The sequence below is a fragment of the Hippocampus bargibanti genome, linkage group LG07 (assembly GCF_051943395.1).
Source record: "Hippocampus bargibanti isolate YZ-2025 linkage group LG07, ASM5194339v1, whole genome shotgun sequence".
Lineage (NCBI taxonomy): Eukaryota > Metazoa > Chordata > Actinopteri > Syngnathiformes > Syngnathidae > Hippocampus > Hippocampus bargibanti.
In genome coordinates, this window is record NC_142740.1 from 1,763,217 (window position 1) to 1,783,402 (window position 20,186).

At 40.3% G+C, this 20,186-nt stretch overlaps 1 protein-coding gene across 3 annotated transcripts; it reads left to right on the forward strand.

Annotated features, from left to right (window-relative positions):
- Positions 1–564: 564 nt before the first annotated feature.
- Positions 565–19,820, forward strand: LOC148895076 (uncharacterized protein C1orf21 homolog). 3 transcript variants are annotated; one of them, XM_089001747.1, is made up of 7 exons: positions 565–1,017; positions 2,128–2,368; positions 9,108–9,240; positions 15,134–15,219; positions 16,582–16,646; positions 18,052–18,112; positions 18,392–19,004. In XM_089001747.1, exons 3-7 carry the CDS (start codon positions 9,150–9,152, stop codon positions 18,449–18,451), a joined length of 363 nt encoding a protein of 120 aa, XP_088857873.1. In that variant the 5' UTR covers positions 565–1,017; positions 2,128–2,368; positions 9,108–9,149; the 3' UTR covers positions 18,452–19,004. The 3 variants fall into 3 exon arrangements, with proteins under 3 accessions (XP_088857873.1, XP_088857872.1, XP_088857874.1); XM_089001746.1 differs by lacking the exon at positions 2,128–2,368 and having other exon boundaries at positions 580–1,017; XM_089001748.1 differs by lacking the exons at positions 2,128–2,368; positions 18,392–19,004 and adding an exon at positions 19,011–19,820 and having other exon boundaries at positions 599–1,017.
- The last annotated feature ends 366 nt before the right edge of the window (positions 19,821–20,186 follow it).

Consider the following 20,186-nt stretch of genomic DNA (forward strand, 5'->3'; position numbering starts at 1 on the left):
GTACTGGTAAAGGTAAAAAAATATCATCAAAGTAAATGCTAACTAGCTATTAGCTAATCGCTGGCTAATTCGCTAGCTATTAGCTATCTATTCGCTAGCTGATGGCTATCTGTTCGCTGGCTACTGGCTATCTATTCTATCTATCTATCTATCTAAATTTGGACTCGTTTCAACTTTGATAGTTCAAAGGCGGAGTGTAGACTGCAAGGTTAAAATTCCCATCAATCAGTCTCCACAAATAACCCGCACAAGATATCAGTACAATTGATGCAAAAAGTTATCAACCCAGCTAAACAGAACACAATTGATGAGGAACAAGATAAAATTATCGCAGAGAAAGCACCTACAAGGGGTCATTCCTCAAGATGGTGAAGGAAGAAGGCTACGTTCCTCATCAAGTGTTTAATGCTGATGAAACCGGCCACTCCATTCCATCAAGCCATCAATGACCATCACAAAGGTAAATAAAACAACTTTATTATATAGTACAGTTTATTTCTTTAATTATAATACCATAGCACATTTATTATACATAAAATAAGGTATATCTTGTGTAGTTTTAAGGCTTAGAATATTAGAAAGTAGAAATGTATGTTTTATGGGGACCTGTGAACGGATTATTCTCATTTTAATGGTTTCCTATGGAAAATTATTTTTTGGGATACACACTTTTTGCCTTACACACTCTGTCTGGGAACCAATTAAGTTCGTAAGCCAAGGTATCACTGTAGCATTTCTACGTGTTTACTCTGTAGAGGGTTGGTCTCCGTCTCGTCTGCTTCCGTGATTGGTGGCTTTACTCGGCGGCAAGATGGCTGCGTTGGCGCCCGCACTCAATAGCGGCATCCTGGCGGAATGACGCAAGCCACACACTTCGCCTTCACTCCTACCGGAGCTTCGCAGTCACCATCCCCGCCCGAGTCGCCACAGCCACCGCCGTCGAGCCCGGAAGAAGACGGAGCGGCTTGGCCCCCCTCATTCGAACCAGGACCGGGCGGAGTCGTCGCCTCTTGCATCGTAAGTACTTTTTTTTCTCTCCTTCTCGTGCTTCCTTATTTGTCGCTTTGGATGTTGTTTTTTTTTCCTCCACGACGCCGGGGATGTTTAGTGGCGTATTTCCCCGGGGCTCCGCCGCTTTCGTTGGGCTTGGTGTGCTGTCGTCACCCCTTCCAGCCTTTTCTCCCTTCCGCGACTCGCGAGGCGCCCTCGGCCGGGCAGAAGCACTCAACAGATGGGAAGAAGCCGCGGTGCTGCCGTTGTGGAAATCAAAGTGCTTCGCTGAACTCGATCAGCCTTTCTCGACCTTTTTTTGGAGCTCAAGGCGTTTTTTTTTCGCATCAGGAAATACAACCGAACATCAGAAAACAACCAAAAAAATGTCAACAGAAAGTTTAACTGAAGAGTTTAACGTGTTGGGTGGCGTAACTCTTAAAGGACAACCGACACCATTTTTTTTTGTTTCCTAACTGACATCAGAAAAACGTTTTCTAGCATCTAAAATCCCCCAAACACGCAGCCTGATATTTTTAATCAAAAGTAAAACACCAATAAAAATGTGTTAAAGTGTCCCAAAACTACTTCAAAATGACCCCGGAAATGGCGAGTTTGAGAAGGTCCCACCCCCTTGTTCGTGACGTCACGCCATGACGTCTTGCTTTGCTCTGGAATCAAAACAATGGCTTCAGATTGGGAGAAGATGCTTTCTTGTTACTCATCCAGTTATGAATATGATTCAAATAGTTCTGAAGAGGAAAGCATACATGTTTGCAATCGATTAAAGAAGTCCTTGCGTATCAATTCGAGCCATTAGGACTCCAATGTAGCGTCCCAGAAAATGCACAAGATGGCGCCCAAGCTCAGTTGGAAGTGGGCTGATTTGTCTGCTAGGAATTTGTGTTTTGGGTATTTTAGATGCTATCAAACGTTTTTCTGACGTCAGTTAGGAAACAAAAACATGGTGTCGGTTGTCCTTTAATTCATTTTACTGCCATTAACGAATTTATTCGTGAATTGAAAATATGACCTAGAGCACCATTCCCGAATTTGTTCGGATGTTGTTTTTTCATGCTTGGGTGCTGATAAAGCACTGGCCATGACCTCTGGCAATGTTTTTTTTTTCTTTCTCAGCACACTACAGCTTTTATTTGGAAGAAAACAATTCAACTTTTCGGGGTGGGGGAATGAGATGACTTCCGTGGTGCACACCTGATGATCTTTGGATCAGCGTATCTCAAGGGAAGACGCAAGATAAGAACACCGTGAATCCCCCACTTGTGAACTTTGAACCCGCCAGTGTAAACGAATCCACATGACACAAGCGGATCGCCGCAACAACAACAACAACAACAACAACGCGCAACCGCATGAGGTTAGCAGCGCTAGGCCACGACGATGCTTTTTTATTGTTGTGTGTCGGTGGGGACAGATGAAGGGCAGAGAAAACACAAGCAAGCGAGATCACATTACGCTGATTTTGAGGTGGGGGAAGGGGGGAGGTGGTACTATAGACCACCTTGACCGCTTAGGTGGACCCGCCAAGCTGTCTACCTAGCTAGCTCTCTATTTGCTATCTATTAGCTATCTAGCTCGCTGGCTGGCTGACTAGCAATCAACCTGGCTATTTATTAGCTATATAGCTATATGGCTAGCTAGCTGGCTAGCTATCTATTGGCTCTCTATTAGCTAGCTAGATGGCTAGCTTTCTATCTATTTAAGTTACTTCCGGGTTGAGTGAACGCTGGTGCGTGTGGCTGCCGCTGCTCACCCACAGAAAAACATAATATAACATGATAAAAATTACACTAAAAGTGATGAAATTTATGAATGAACTGTAAACACTTTGGTATGTCATAGTATTCAATAGAAGACGTTGCTTAAAAATAACAGATTAAAACCACAGGTGTCAAAGTCAAGGCCCGCGGGCCAAATCCGGCCCGCCACATCATTTTTTTCGGCCCGCGAAAGCAAATCAAACTTGTTAAATTCCGTGATGATTGCTAAAATCTGAGCTAAAATTTCATATTTTTGGATGTCAACCACAATAAAAGTCATTATTCTTGACTTCAGATTTGAAAACGAGTTATTCATTAATTTGCTGTGTGCTCTATATGTAATATTTGAAGGGATTTAAACATTCTAATGGCTTCCCTAAATTCATAACGGCCCTCGAGAGGAAACCATAACTACAATGTGGCCCGCGGCAAAAAAATGACTTTGACACCCCTGCCGTATACTATCCTGTTGTGTAAACGTCACGTCGGCCATTTTGAATGGATTTCGACTTACGACCGTTTGACTTACGACCATTTTGTCGGAACGGAACTAGGTTGTAACTTGAATGTTACCTGTACTTTCAAAAAATGTGCTTATCCTGTGACTGGAAAGTGACCTTTTGAAAGGCGCTTAGAAATGAAATGTATTATTATTATTAATATGGAGTCAACTTTTTGGCTGGGTTATGTCATTGGAACGTACTGCAAAGTGGTTCGAACATAATAATAATAATAATAATAATAATAATACATTTTATGTCTTAGCGCCTTTCAAAAATTATTTATTATTATTATTATCCATTGAAGGTACATAAAAGGACACTTTACAGTCACGGAATAAGAACTTTTTTTTCTGCGGGTGAGCAGCGGCAGCCATTTGCGCCAGCGTTTACTCGCCCCGGAAGATGGATGGATGGATGGATAGATGGATATCTAGCTATAGATGGATAGATATCATTTCTTTTAACTCAGCGACACTCGTATTAGTTTTTTTTTTTTTGTTATTAATTCACTGTCAATAAAAAAATATTCGCAGAGGGGAAAAAGAAATACCGGCAGAGTTAAGTACTGGAGCGTTGAAAATGTCCAACAACGTTGTTTGAGGAATAGAGGATTTTGCCGCTGAGGGAGGTGTTGGGGGCAGGGTGGTTGAAGTAGACAGGAGCGCCTCTGTTTTCAAGCCTGAAACAAAAAAAACAAAAAAAACTACACGCTGATTGACAGCATGGGACTTGTTGCATAGCTGTGGCATGTACTGCAGAAGATTGTCAACTTGTTACACTCGCGCATGAGGCCACTTTGGCAGCACGCCCGTGTTTTCACTACAAGCCCCACCCCCTCAAAAAAAGAGAAAAAAAATCAGTCGGACGCTTGACTGTAAATAGACCTCTGTCGTCCATTTTGAAAGACTGTCATTCAATTGTTTTGGTCATGTCGTTATACTGGATCAATACATATTGTGAACGATTCCAGATTATGTATATCTATTCGCTAGCTAATGGCTATCTATACGCTGGCTAATGGATATCTGTTTGCTGGCTATTGGCTATCTATTTGCTAGCTATTATCTATCTATTCACTACCTATTGGCTATCTATTCGCTAGCTAGGTAGCTTGCTATCTATTTGATTTACTACTTCAGGATTGAGTGAACGCTGGCGCGTGCGGCTGCCGCTGCTTACCCACAAAAAAAACTTGTGACTGTAAAGTGACCTTGAGAGTTTTGAAAGGCGCTTAGAAATGAAATGTATTATTATTATTATTATTATTATTATTATTATTATTATTATCTGGCTATCTATCTAGCTGGCTACCTGGATAACTATCTATTTGCTACCTATTAGCTATCTAGCTGGTTGGCTATCTAGCAGGCTATCTATTAGCTTAATAGCTTTCTAACTATCTAGTAGCTATCAATTAGCTATAAATTAGCTAGCTAGCTCACTTTCGATCTATGTGAGTTACTTCCGGGTTGAGTGAACGCTGGCGCGTGCGGCTGCCGCTGCTTATCCACAAAAAAAACTTGTGACTGTAAAGTGACCTTGAGAGTTTTGAAAGGCGCTTAGAAAAGAAATGTATTATTATTATTATTATTATTATTATTATTATTATTATCTGGCTATCTATCTATCTAGCTGGCTACCTGGATAACTATCTATTTGCTACCTATTAGCTATCTAGCTGGTTGGCTATCTAGCAGGCTATCTATTAGCTTAATAGCTATCTAACTATCTAGTAGCTATCAATTAGCTATAAATTAGCTAGCTAGCTCACTTTCGATCTATGTGAGTTACTTCCGGGTTGAGTGAACGCTGGCGCGTGCGGCTGCCGCTGCTTACCCACAAAAAAAACTTGTGACTGTAAAGTGACCTTGAGAGTTTTGAAAGGCGCTTAGAAATGAAATGTATTATTATTATTATTATTATTATTAAATCACATTCAAGAATTAACCCTCAGTACAAAAAAAACGGAGTCGTCTGTTTTGAATGGAGGCATAAGTGGCGAAAGGGATAAACGTCAATATTGTTTAATAGTTTTTCTGTAAGTCTTATTGATAGTGTTTTATGCACATTCGTAAACATATTATGTTATTTCATGTTTAGCTTAGTACACATTATGATTATTGCACGTTTAATTTCAGTCTAATAGCATTATCAATCTTATTAGTTCAATAGTCGTTGCAAAGAAGCAACGGCTCCAACTTCAATCTAAGACCCTCCCAACACCGAGTTGTCCGTAGCTGATTGGACAACAGATCGCTGCTGTGGACATTCAAAAAGTTGTCAGAGCGGGAGCTCGCTCTCTTTGTTTCCTATCTTTGTCCGTGTGCTCATGTCTTCGCTCCTACCGAGACGAGAAGTGCTTTTTCTGTCTCACTAGAATAAAGTAGTTTTTTGTTCACCATCTATCGTCGTTACTGATATTTTATCACTGAACTTCTTTGAACACCGAACCAGGAAAGAAACAAGAATTTAAACCGAACACTTATAATCGTGTCGGGCGTCTGCGGAACCTTTTGGGCGCTCCCGCACTGCTCCTGTATACCACCCCCCTCTACCCTACCCTCCACTCCTCCACTCCATACCCGTCGCTCTCTCTCAAGTTCCTCCGACAAACTTGTCTCTAAAAGGAAGGCCTGTTCACACCAACCGCACAAAGTCACCACCCAAAATCCACGTAGGCAAGATGGAGGAGGGCTTGGTTAGCCTAAAAAAAAAACTTTTAAGACCGTGAGTGTGTTTATGTTATCGTTTTAAAAGTTCGCTCAATGGCTCCCGGTCCGGCAACCTGCTTGATGACATCACGACTAATGAGTAAGGCTTTAACCCTTGCCGAGTATGATTAGAGGGAACATCTGGGGTTGCATTTAACGTTAGCGTGGGATTATGTTGGCGCAGCGTGTGTGACGAAAGTCCTCGCGCTCTGGACGAATAGTAAGTACAGATCAGTTAGCAAACGCGCCCATGCCCTTTTAAAATCCGCTCAGTCACCACTGGGTACCGAGAACGGATATATATATATATATATATATATATATATATATATATATATATATATATATATATATATATATATATATATATATATATATATATATATATATACACACACACACACACACACACAGAATGGCAATGCTAAGCTAACATAGGTACCGGGAAATAAGCAGGATTTCTTCCGCCACGGCCGCTACACGGCTAGCATGACTACTGCGTGGCTGGAACAATAATAATAATAATAATAATAATACATTTCATTTATAAGCGCCTTTTAAAACTCTCAAGGTCACTTTACAGTCACAGGATAAGTTTTTTCTGGGGGTGCGCAGCGACAGCCACACGCACCAGCGTTCACTCAACTCGGAAGTAACTCAAATTGATAGAAAGCTAGCTAACTAGCTAGCTAAAAGAAGATAGCTAATAATAATAATAATACATTGTATTTATAATCACCTTTCAAAACTGTCTAGGACATAGCTTATAGCCAGCTAGCCAGATAGCTATATAGCCTTATTTATTTGTTTATAATAATAATAATAATAATAATCATCATCATCATAATCATAATAATAATACCTTTCATTCATAAGCGCCTTTCAAACTCTCGGTCACTTTACAGTCACAGGATAAGTTTTTTTCGGCAGACAATTATGTTTATTTATTTATTTATGATAGATTATTAATTGTTATTTATGTGTCTATTTATTTTTATGTATTACTTATTCTTTATTATCTATTGTGCATGTATTCTTTTTGGTAAAAAATCAACCCGGAAGTAACTCAAATAAATAGAAAGCTAGATAGCTAGCCATTAGATAGCTAGCTAAATAAATAAATATAATTGTCTGCAGCAAAATGATTTGTATGTATTTATTTTTTAATGTATTTATTTTTACCTGCAGATTTATTGACATTTTGAGACATCTCCCACCCCCCTTGCATCAGCCTGTTGCTCCTCCCCACGCGTAACCCAAATTAGAGCGTCTCCCGGCTTGCTGATTCACGCAGCCTAGCATTATCCCCGCCGCTCACAACAAAAGCTCTGGGGCCCCGCCGACGCTCTATTTTTAGCACGCCGCTACTTACAAATTGACGTTTCAATACTCGCAAATGAGAGGCCTTCAAATCGGGGCTCGGCCTCAAGCTTTTTTGTTATGTGAAGATGGATTTTTGCATTCTCACTTTTACGAGACGCTCCATGACAGCGGTGGATATTTTTGAACACAATTCCGAATCGTTTGGGTACAACCCAACGACCACCAGTAGGATTACAGTGATAACCTCGGTTTACAAACTCCTTGGCTTACGAACATTTCGGTTTACGAGCGTTAAATTTATGAACATTTTACCTCGGCATACGAACTTTACCTTGGCATAGTGTGTAGACTGCAAGGTTAAAATTACCATGAATCAGGCTCCACAAACAACCCACACAAGCCATCTGTACACTTGATACAAAAAGCTATCAACCCAGCTAAACAGAACACAATTGATGAGGAACTAGATAAAATTATCGCAAAGAAAGCACCTACAAGTGATCATTCCTCAAGATGGTGAAAGAAGAAGGTTACGTTCCTCATCAAGTGTTTAATGCTGATGAAAGCGGCCACTCCATTCCATCAACGACCATCACACAGGTAAATAAAACGACTATTATAGGGTACAGTTTCTTTCTTTAATTATAATCCCATAGCACATTTATTATACATAAAATAAGGTATATTTTGTGTAGTTTTAAGGCTTAGAAAATGAGAAAGTATAAGTAAAAAAATATGTTTTATGGGGACCTGGGAACGGATTATTCTTATTTTAATTGTTTCTTATGGGAAATTAATTTTTGGGATACACACTTTTCGTCCTACACATTCTGTCTGGGAACGAATTAAGTTCATAAGCCACAGTATCACTGTATTTCGCTGCTAACTTTGGTGGCTGTTTTTTGAAACGTGTAATGGACATCCACTTTCGAACAGCTTTTGATTCTGATTCAACTGAACCAACAGCGCGGCAGATGACGATAGTTTAGTGTCCTATTGTCCCCAAACACAAAGATCCCGTTCCCACACCCTGCACACACCTGCTGCTACCTGCCACGTCGACACAAACACATGCACACACATTTCTGTTTCAATGGTTTTGTGAGGTCCAGATAACTCCAGAAGGAGTGAGGACCACCGTTGCTGATAAGTTTAGAGAAGAACTAGTGTTACATTTGAAGACCCCATTTCACACTTCAACTTCTTGAAAAACAAAGCTTAAAAAGTAAACTTGAAACTGAAATAACAGCAGGAGTGAGGTTTCTGAATGGGTACATTCAAAGTCCTCACCCCTCTAGTGAATTTGGTTAAAATATCGTTTGACTTTTTGTGGTATGAACTTTTTCCTCATTAACCACTCACACATAAACACACACAGTGAGTAAAAAGTGTGTATCTGAGTGAAGTGAAAATACACACAAAAAAAAAAATCATTTTGGGTGAATTTGGGTGAACTTTATTGATAGTTCAAAGCCAGAGTGTAGGCTGCAAGGTTAAAATATCCCATCAATCAGGCTCCACAAATAACCCGTACAAGCCATCTGTACACTTGATGCAAAAAGCATTCAACCCAGCTAAACAGAACACAATTGATGAGGAACTAGGTAAAATTATCGCAGATAAAGCAAGGCAACTTCACTCGGATATCGTCAGAGGCAACCTGGAATGTTCGTCATCCATTGATGATTTCAAGGCTAGCCATGGATGGTTTGAGAACTTTGAGTGTCGTACAGGGATTCATAGTGTCATTCGTCATGGCGAGATAATAATATTTTTTTGCACATCCTTACACATCACAGGTGAGAGTGCGATGAGGAGAGCGTTCCCGGCGTGAGGAGGCCATGGGCTGCACCTCGGCCAAGCAGGTGTCGGCCGTGCCCAATGATGACGAGGGCCGTGGGAAGGCCTACAGCAATGGGGACCTCTTTGCCGGTCAGTTGCATCACGCCCTCCTACTCCCACTCTTACGTTCACATTTTCCCCTCCTCTCACACAAACGCACAGATCACATCATCTCATGCACACACTTGTCCGCCGCTAAATTCTTGCCGACTCCATTTCCTGTCCTTAATCCCTCCGCAATGACCCAACGGGCCCACCGCGTCCGCTTTCGAACCAGGCGATTGTGGTTCCTAATCCTGCGGCCTGGAAGCAAGTGTCCTGAAGTGTCATCCGCATTATTTTGTTCCTGGGACGTGTCGACGTTAGCGAGCAGAAATTAATGGAGTGCTTGAGTGCCGATTAATCCTCCGGATGCCGAGCGAAAACGACCTGGTTTGTGTCATTTGATGGAACCTGTTTTCATTTAGAAATGTTTTTTTTGTCCTTGTTTAGATTTATATCTAGCTAGCTATCTAGCTAGCTTTCTAGTGATCTATCTAGCGAGCTAGCTTTATTGCTAGCTATCTATCTATCTAGCCAGCTATCTAGCTCGCTCCCCAGCCAGCTAGCTATCTATTTAGTTAGTTAGCTATCGATCGAGCCAGCTAGCTGTCTATCTAGCTAGCTATTTAGCTCTCTATCTAACTGTCATCCATCAATCCATCACCTAATTTTTTTAACCTTAATATTTTGGTAGGTAGCTATCTAGCTCGCTCTCCAGACAGCTATCTATCTATCTAGTTAGATAGCTATCGATCTAGCCAGCTAGATGGCTCACTATCTAGCTTGCTACCTCGCTATCTAATTCACTATATAGCTATCAATCTAGCTAGCTACCTATCGATCTAGTAAGCTTGCTAGATATCTAGCTCACTATCTATCTAGCTAGCTATCTATCTAGCTTGCTATCTAGCTCTCTAGCCAGCTATCTATCTATCTATATCTATCTAGTTACCTAGCTATGTAGCTATCAATCTAATAATAATAATAATAATACATTTTATTTCTAAGTGCCTTTCAAAACTCTCAAGGACACTTTACAGTCATGGGATAATAACTTTTTTCCATCTAGCTAGCTATTTAGCTCTCTATCTAGCTGTCATACATCCATCCATCCATCACCTAATTTTTTTATCATTTATATTTTGGTAGGTAGCTATCTCGTTATCTATCTATCTCGCTATCTATCTATCTCGCTATCTATCTTGCCAGTTAGCTGTCTAGATGGCTCACTATCTAGCTAGCTAGTTACCTAGCTATGTAGCTAGCTATCTAGCTAGCTAGCTAGTTCACTATCTATCTATCTATCTATCTATCTATCTATCTATCTATCTATCTATCTATCTATCTATCTATCGAGATAGATAGCTATCGATCAATAAGCTAGCTAGCTATCTAGCTAGCTATCATCCATCCATCACCTAATTTTTTTAACCTTAATAATTTGGGTTGTTTTTTTTTTTTACATTTTTGTTGTTGTTGTTGATCTGGAGATACGCTATCCTTTCACTTTAGTGTTTACGCCTCCCCTCCCCCGAGCTGACTGATTGACGGACTTATTTTATGGAGCATTGTCATTATCCACCCCCCCCCCCCCACCTTCTCCTTCCGCACGCTAAATGAGGCTTCATTGTTTTTGTGTTGCGTGCATTTGTGTGTCTATTTGCGCTTGTGTTTGTTGCAGCTCGCCCGTCAACAGATTGCGCTCTCTAAACGCGTTTGGTGTCCCAGATATTGCCTGATGCCATCAGATTGTGGCCACTAAACCCCTGACAACCCTTTTCTCCTCCTTCTCCTCGTCCTTCATCTCATCGGTACTCGCACAATAACCGGAAAAGGCTGATCTCCTTGACCTCAAACGGCACTTAAAAAATGGCTCCTCTCCCTGACTTTCGACGTACTTTGGCTTACGAACTTAATTGGTTCCCAGACAGAGTGTGTAAGGCGAAAAGTGTGGATCCCAAAAATTAATTTCCCATAGGAAACCATTAAAATGAGAATAATCCGTTCCCAGGTCCCCATAAAACATGATTTTCAAATTTTCTAAGCCTTAAAACTACACAAAATATACTTTATTTTATGTATAATAAATGTGCTATGGTATTTTTATGAAAGAAATAAACTGTACTGTATAATAAAGTGGTTTTATTGACCTTTGTGATGGTCGTTGATGGCTTGATGGAATGGCGTGGCCGCTTTCATCAGCATTAAACACTTGATGAGGAACGGAACGTAGCCTTCTTCTTTTACCATCTGGACGAATGATCCATTGTAGGTGCTCCCTGCAATAATTTTAATAATAATAATAGATTTCATTTCTAAGCACCTTTCAAAACTCTCAAGGACACTTTTACCTAGTTCCTCATCAATAGTGTTCTGTTTAGCTGGGTTGATAGCTTTTTGCATCAAGTGTACAGATGGCTCATATGAGCTATTTGTGTAGCCTGATTGATGGGAATTTTAACCTTGCAGTCTACACTCTGCCTTTGAACTATCAAAGACAGACAGTGCTTAAGAATGAATGACTCTGTGTCTTTGTGTTGTCATATTGTCTTCGTGATGTCATATTATTTGTTATTTAGTTTTTTTTTTGTTCTTTTGACTTCAAGATGGCGCCGCCAGAGTGGCTGCCTTTCCAGCAGCTCCTCTATTTTGTTTTTCTACTTTCATTCCTTTCATCACTTTGCTGCTGTGAAATGTAAATTTCTCCACTGCGAGACTAATAAAGGCAAATCCAAACCAATCCAATCCAATAAGGTATATTTTGTGTACAGTTTTAAGGCTTATTTAGTAGAAAACTATCTTTTTTGGGGACCTGGGAACAGATTATTCTCATTTTTAATGGTTTCTTATGGGAAATAAATGTTTGGCAGACTAACTTTTCGCCTTACACACTTTCTGGGAACTAATTAAGTTCGAAAGCTGAGGTATCACTGTATTCTATTTTGCAAATATAAATATTCTAGATTCATAATCATTGCGCATATTTTGGTGATTCTTTTCTGCGTCCATCTCAAGCTGCCGCCTATTAAAAATGATATTTTATAAGGATTGCCTGGCTTTTAAAATAGTTCCCGGCTATTAGCTTTTAATTCCTCGCCGCGGCGACACTACTGTTGCTCGTCGGCCGACGCCTGCCAAGTGTTATCACGCCCTTTGCGTGCTCGCGTGTCGACATGCCGAGACACGAAACGAGACGCCTCGCTCGCCATCGGTTTACATTCCTCGCGCAAACATCATCACCCCCATGACCTCTGACCCCCCCCCCCCCCCCAACTTCATCTTCATTTTTCTTTTTCTATCTTTAAATCTAAGGCCAGTTTTCCACTTAATTTCTCGCCGTCTCCCACCGTCATTTGACATTTGAGGTCGCCACGTTGATGACGCACACGCAAGCATGACATGAAGCACACGCCAATGCATCGTCACCACACACACATACACACACACACACACACACACACTAACACACCTTGGGCGGGGCGAAGCAATCAGCTGGGTGCAAAGTTGCACAGATGGGACAGATAAACGCTACCGAGAACTGGCGGGGGCAAAAGCCTGCGAGTCATTTTTTGCCGCGGGCCACATTGTAGTTCTGGTTTCCTCTCGAGGGCCGTTATGAATTTGGGGAAGCCATTAGAATGTTTAAATCCCTTCAAATATTACATATAGAGCACACAGCAAATTAATGAATAACTCGTTTTCAAATCTGAAGTCAAGAATAATGACTTTTATTGTGGTTGACATCCAAAAATATGACATTTTGGCTGAGATTTTAGCAATCATCATGGAATTTAACAAGTTTGATTTGCTTTCGCGGGTCGAAAAAAATGATGTGGCGGGCCGGATTTGGCCCGCGGGCCTTGACTTTGACACCTGTGCATTAGGGAATTGAGGGGTGGGGGTAGTGGTGTTCAATTGTAAATGAAATGTACATTATTTTTTATTTTTTTTTTTTTTTTTTTTTTTTTTTTTTTTTTTTTTTTTTTTTTTGTATTTTTACTATTACTATTGTAACTATGATTTTTTATTATAGCTATTACCACTATTATTATTATTATTATTATTATTATTATTCCCCTTGACCGTACCACGTTTTTGTCCATTTTTGGATTATTGTCCAATCAGATTTCAGCCTGTCAGTGTTGCCAGGTCAATTTTGAAAGGTGCTTCTAAATGAAATTTATTATTATTATTATTATTATTATTATTATTATTATTATTATTATTATCATCCTGTGACAACATCCAACAGCTCCTTTATTTTGTTTTTCTACTTCTTTCTTTCCTTTGCTGCAGTGTTACTTCCGAGTAGAGTGAACGCTGGCACGAATGGCTGCCGCTGCTCACTCGCACAAAAAAAATCCTGTGACTATAAAGTGTCCTTGCGAGTTTTGAAAGGCACTTATTTATTATTATTATTATTATTATTATTTATTAACTCAAGCATAGAGCTTTTATTCCGTTTTTTTTTTATATATTTCGATTTTCGCATGCCTTCATCATAAACGCATAAAAAAAAAATCATGGTGGGATCAGACAAGGCGAGCGAGCCGCAACGGAAAACATTTGCGACCATTTGACTGACAGTTGAGCGATACGGGGCACGGTTACCACGGCGACCGACGGCGTAACTGCAATAAGCCGCCGACGGTTTACAATCCACGCGGCGGGTGAATCACTTTAAGTGCGGCAAGAAGCGCCGTGAGGTGTCGTATTATTTATGATTATTATTTTTTTTTTCGCACATTCAGCGCCACTGAGCTCATCTGGCGTCAAAGGCTCCTCCATTTATAAAAAAAGAGGCGGGGTTTAAGAGATCCGAAATGTCGTTCACGCATTGTTATTTCGGATTGTTTTTTTTTTTCCTTTCGTCGAAGCCCATGAAATAAATAATCTAATTTAGACATTAGATTACATAATGCACATTATTAATCATATTTTATTAACTCATTCACGAATTTATAATCTTAATAATAATAATAATAATACATTTCATTTCTAAGCGCCTTTCAAAACTCTCAAGGTCACTTTACAGTCACAGTATTAGTTTTTTTCTACGGGTGAGCAGCGGCAGCCACATGCACCAGCGTTCACTCAAGCCGGAAGTAACTCAAATACATTGAAAGCTAGCTAGCTAGCTAATAGATAACCAATAGATAGCTAGCTAGCCTACAGATAGCTTATAAATAGCAAATATACAGCGAACTAGATATATAGCCAGCCAGCTAGCTAATAGGTAGCCAGCTCGATAGCGCAAGTGAGCAACATAATGTAAAAATATTTATAATAATACATTTCATTTCTAAGCGCTTTTCAAAACTTTCAAGGTCACTTTACAGTCACAGGATATATTTTTCTGTGGGTGAGCAGCCGCCAGCGTTCACTCAACCCGGAAGTAACTCAAATAGATAGAACGCTAGCTGGCTCATAGATAGCTAGTTGTGTTAAGTTCATTGTGTTACAAATATATTCGGGAATTGAAAACATGACGTAGATCGCCATTCCCGAATTTGTTCGGGTATTGTTTTTTTCTTGTTTGGATGCCAATGAAGCGCTGGTCAGACCTCTGGCAATATTTTTGCCTCGCACGTAACACCTTTTGAATAATATTATTATTATATTTTTTTGTAATTTACATTCACTTGAATGTTGTTATTTTTTTACAAAATAATACAAATGCAAAAATGTCAAACTAGAAGACATTTGTGTTGTTGAATAATATAAACTTTTATGTACCGTGTAATAAGTGTTTGTATAACACAAATATAGCCATTAAAAAAACGTCAACCCAAAAGTCATGACGCTATAAAATGGGGCTCCAACAAAAAAAAAAAAAAAAAAAACGTATTTTGCGCTGAAGATTTGTGTATAATTCTGATTCCGATTTTGATTATTTCACCACCTTTTGAACTTTGGCTCTTTCTCGTTTTGTCCCCCCCAGATGAATACAAGGCCAAGGGGGTGGAGGAGGTGAAGTACATGAGAGGCGAGGAAAACCGGGTCAATGTGCGCAACCAGGAGAACTTGGTGAGACGCACACGCGCAACATTCTCTTGTCAATTTGTATTTATTCATTCATTCGGTTGGTCAGTCTTTCGGTCTTTAGGTTCTTAGGTGCTTAGGTCCTTAGGTCTTTCGGTCCTGAGGTCTTTCGGTCCTTAGGTCTTTCGGTACTTAGGTGCTTAAGTCTTTCGGTCGGTCCTTCGGTCTTCCGCTCTTTCGGTCCTGAGGTCTTTCGGTCTTTCGGTCTTTAGGTCTTTCGGTCTTTAGGTCTTTAGGTGTTTAGGTCTTTACATCTTTAAATCTTTATGTCTTTAGGTGTTTAGGTCTTTAGGTCTTTAAATCTTTAGGTCTTTCGGTCCTTAGGTCCTTAAGTGTTTCGGTCGGTCCTTCGGTCTTCCGCTCTTTCGGTCCTGAGGTCCTGAGGTCTTTAGGTCTTTAGGTCCTTAGGTCCTTCGGTCTTCAGGTATTTAGGTCTTTAGGTCTTTCGGTCCTTAGGTGCTTAAGTCTTTCGGTCGGTCCTTCGGTCTTCTGCTCTTTCGGTCCTGAGGTCTTTCGGTCTTAAGGTCTTTAGGTCTTTAGGTCCTTAGGTCTTTAGGTCCTTAGGTCCTTAGGTACTTACGTCCTGAGGTCTTCAGGTATTTAGGTCTTTCGGTCTTTAGGTGCTTAAGTCTTTCGGTCTGTCTTTCGGTGCTGAGGTCTTTCGGTCTTTGGGTCTTTAGGTGTTTAGGTCTTTAAATCTTTAGGTCCTTAGGTCCTTAGGTCCTTAGGTGCTTCGGTCTTCAGGTCTTTCGGTCCTTAGGTGCTTAAGTCTTTCGGTCGGTCCTTCGGTCTTTAGCTCTTTCAGTCCTGAGGTCTTTCGGTCTTTAGGTGTTTAGGTCTTTAAATCTTTAGGTCTTTAGGTCTTTAGGTGTTTAGGTTTTTAGGTCTTTAGGTCTTTAAATCTTTAGGTCTTTAGGTCCTTAGGTGCTTAAGTCTTTCGGTCGGTCCTTCGGTCTTTCGCTCTTTTGGTCCTGAGGTCTTTAGGTCTTTAGGTCTTTAAATCTTTAGGCGTTTAGGTCTTTAAGTCTTGAGGTCCTTAGGTCTTTAGGTCCTTTGGGTACTTAGGTCTTTTGGTTTTTCGGTCTTTAGGTTTTTCTATCTTTTGGTCCTTATGTCTTTCGGTTTGCCTAGAGATCTGAAATTCACACACAAGATGGACACCCTCTCTCTGCCACACAAAAAAAAATAAAATACAAAACCCAAACAAATTCAAGAACGTCGATCCACGTCATACTTTTCAATACCCGAATAAAGCCAGGAATGGCAGTGAATGAGTTAATCAACTTCAAAAGCGCTTAGGAGTCATCCGCCTGACAAATGTGTGTCTAATTTGCGTATGCGTTTCAGGAAAGAAATAACACGGCGCAAAGGGGCAAGTTCCAGAAAGAGATGGCGGCAAACATTAAATCCAAGTAAGTGTGCCCAAAAAAAATCCTAGCTATGATTTTCTTTTTGTCCACACAAAAAAGGGCATTAAAAAAATGCCAAGGCGGCCATCGTCTTTATTAAAATGATTCCATATAAGGGCGACATGGAAAAACCTTCTTTTGCTAGTACAGTCATACCTCGGTTTACGAACTCCTTAACTTACGAACTTTTCGGTTTACGAACGTTACATTTATGAAAATTTTACCTTGGCATACAAACTATTTTTTGGAATACACACGGAGCGCCACAATGAGTGATGTGTCGTTCGCGAATGAGCCCGTTCTCCAAAGAAAATGGCAGCCGGCTAGTTTTGGTCCTCTATTCTCCGCCCCCAGTCTTCGGTTAAAGCCACGTGATTGGTCAAGAACGCAGCAGTGTGGGTGTGTGTGGGAGGGGGTTAAACATTAAAGAGACAGGGAGGGGGGTGATAAAAATGGATAGAAAACTGTGAAATTTGGACTCATTTCAACTTTGATAGTTCAAAAGCAAAGTGTAGACTGCAAGGTTAAAATATCCCATCAATCAGGCTCCACAAATAACCCGCACAAGCCATCTGTACAATTTGAAGGCAAAAGACAAGCAAGGGAACCAGCTATTAATGAAGTTTCTAGTGTGTCTGCCTGCAAAAAGCAAATCAACCCAGCTAAACAGAACACAATTGATGAGGAACTAGGTAAAATTATCGCAAAGAAAGCACCGACAAGGGATCATTCATCAAGATGGTGAAAGAAGAAGCCTATGTTGCTCATCGTGTCTAATGCTGATGAAACGGCCACTCCCTTCCATCAAGCCATCAACGACCATCACCAAGGGAAATAAAACCACTTTATTATAAAGTACAGTTTATTTCTTTAATTATAATACCATGAAACATTTTTATACATAAAATAAGGTATATTTTGTGTAGTTTTAAGGCTTAGACAATTAGAAAATTATGTTTTATGGGGATCTGGGAACGGATTATTCTCATTTTAATGGTTTCCTATGGGAAATTAATTTTTGGGATACACACTTTTCGCCTTACACACTCTTGTCTGGGAACCAATTAAGTTCGTAAACCAAGGTATCACTGTACTTGCCGTCAAACAGTAAGTAGCTTAGCATGTATCCGCTCACTAAAATGTCCGGCGATACTTTTACAAGACGGATATTTAAATTCCTTCCGGGCTCAGCCCGTTCTCACACTTCAGCAAGGAATTGCGTGTGTGTGTGTGTGTGTGTGTGTGTGTGTGTGTGTGTGTGTGTGTGTGTGTGTGTGTGTGTGTAGAGCGGAATGGAAGGGGATGGGGGGGGGAATGGAAAATTCTCATGATGTATTTGTTGCTGCCTTCTCCTCCTCCTCCTTCTCCTTCTCTTCTTTTTCGTCCTCATCCTCCAACTTCCTCTCAGCATTCACACGTCAGAGAGCCAGCAGGAATTCTTCCGGATGCTGGATGAGAAGATTGAGAAGGTGAGGAGGTTGTTGTGGGATTGGGGGGGGGGGGTGTTTGTCTCATCGTTCATCTCTGAAGGTGGGTGGGAGGTTCAAAAGGTGAAGATACTACTACTACTACTACTACTACTACTACTACTAATAATAATAATAATAATAATAATAATAATAATAATAATAACAGAACACAAATGATGAGGAACTAGGTAAAATTATCGCAGAGAAAGCACAGCAACTTCAAATAATAATAATAATAATAATAATAATAATAATAATAATAATACATTTCATTTCTAGGTGCCTTTCAAAACTCTCAAGGTCACTTTACAGTCACAAGATAAGTATTTCTCTGGGTGAGCAGCGGCAGCCACACACACCAGCGTTCACTCAACCCTGAATAACTCATATCGATAGAAAGCTAGCTAGCTAGCAGCCAATAGATAGCTAATATTTTAGATAGATAGATATCCACCTAGAGAGCTAATAAATAGGTAGTTAGATAGCTATCTAGCAAAATAGATAATAAATAGAAAAAAAGCTAGCTAGCTAGGTAGACAGATAGATAGCCAGATAATAGACAACTAAAAGATAGCTAGCTACTAAGCAACTAGATAACTAACCGGAAGTAACTCAAATAGAAGTGAGCTAGCTAGCTAGCTAACAGACATTTAATAAATAGCTAGCTATATATCTATTAAGCTAATAAATTGCCAGCTAGATAGCCGGCCAGCCAGCTAGATAGCTAACAGCTAGCAAATAGATAGCTAGCCAGCTAGGTATTTTACAGTAAACATCAAATTGGAGTGAAAAATAGTGTGAAGTGTTGGTTACATGGCATTAATATTAGTCGCTCTTCGCAGCAGATAAAGAATTTATGACCATGTATACTTTTTTTTCCCCCCACTCCATGTACCAGGGGCGTGACTACTGCTCGGAAGAAGAGAAAGAGGAGGGGTCATAGCACAGAAGCCCCCTCCCCCATTGACACCCCCCCCCCCCACCCACAGATATCCCACCGACTGAGACCCTCACAGTATGATGCGTTGTGAGACTGTGAGAGGTGTATCAGTATTTGACCAGCAGGGGGCGGCACATGGCAAAGGAAGTATTCGAACTTTAAAGGAGCAAGGGTGGCACAAAAACACCCCCCCACCCATCCCCCTCCAGGACCCTGATTGCACTGATAAGCAAGTGGGGGGGGGGACAAAAATTATCAAACATGGCGGCCCACGGAGGTGAAGAGGAATTTCGAAACATTACGCGGAACTTTGTCACCAGATGGAAACTTTGTGTTATTTTAATAAGAAGCAGAAGTCCGCTACCTTTTTTTTGTCCTCCCCCACACACACATTTTTTTTTTTTGTTTTGTTGAACGCTTGTAAATTATCAACATGGAGCATATCACTGCTGCCTCATCCTCCCTTAAAACACACTTTCAGTTCACCACTGACATTCCAGCTGGCTTTTTTTGTTTGGTTTATTTTATTGTATTTTTTGATCCTGGTCATTTTAGTGCATACACAAAACACACACACACACACACACTTGCGTTCACTCTCAGGCACTGTAGCAACTAACAACTAAAGATGGAGGATGAGGCAAAAGCTTGCTAGCTGTCGAGATGCACACCCCATTACTTTTCTGTTCTTTTGTTTACCGGAGATTTCCTTGTTGTATTATTTGTATATGGTTTTTTTTGTACTATTAAAATAAAAATAGCAATGCTTGTCGTGTGTGTGTGTGTGTGTGTGTATTGTATTAGTAGTCTTGTGAGGACCGCTAACATTTTATACCATACGTAGTGAGGACCTTTTGGCGTGGTCCTCACAAGTTTTTTTTTTTTTCATTCTAAAGGCTTCTCGAGGGTCTATTTTTGTATCTGTTGAAGTTTCTGAATGGTCCTCACAAATTCACCCAAAATGATTTTTGTGTGTGTTTATTTTCATTTCACTTGGCTACACACACTTTTTACTCACTGTGTGTTTATGTGTGTGTGTGTGTGTGTGTGTGTGTGGTTAATGAAGGGAAAAAGTTAATGTCACAAAAAGCCAAACGATATTTTAATCAAATTCACTATAGGGGTGAGGACTTT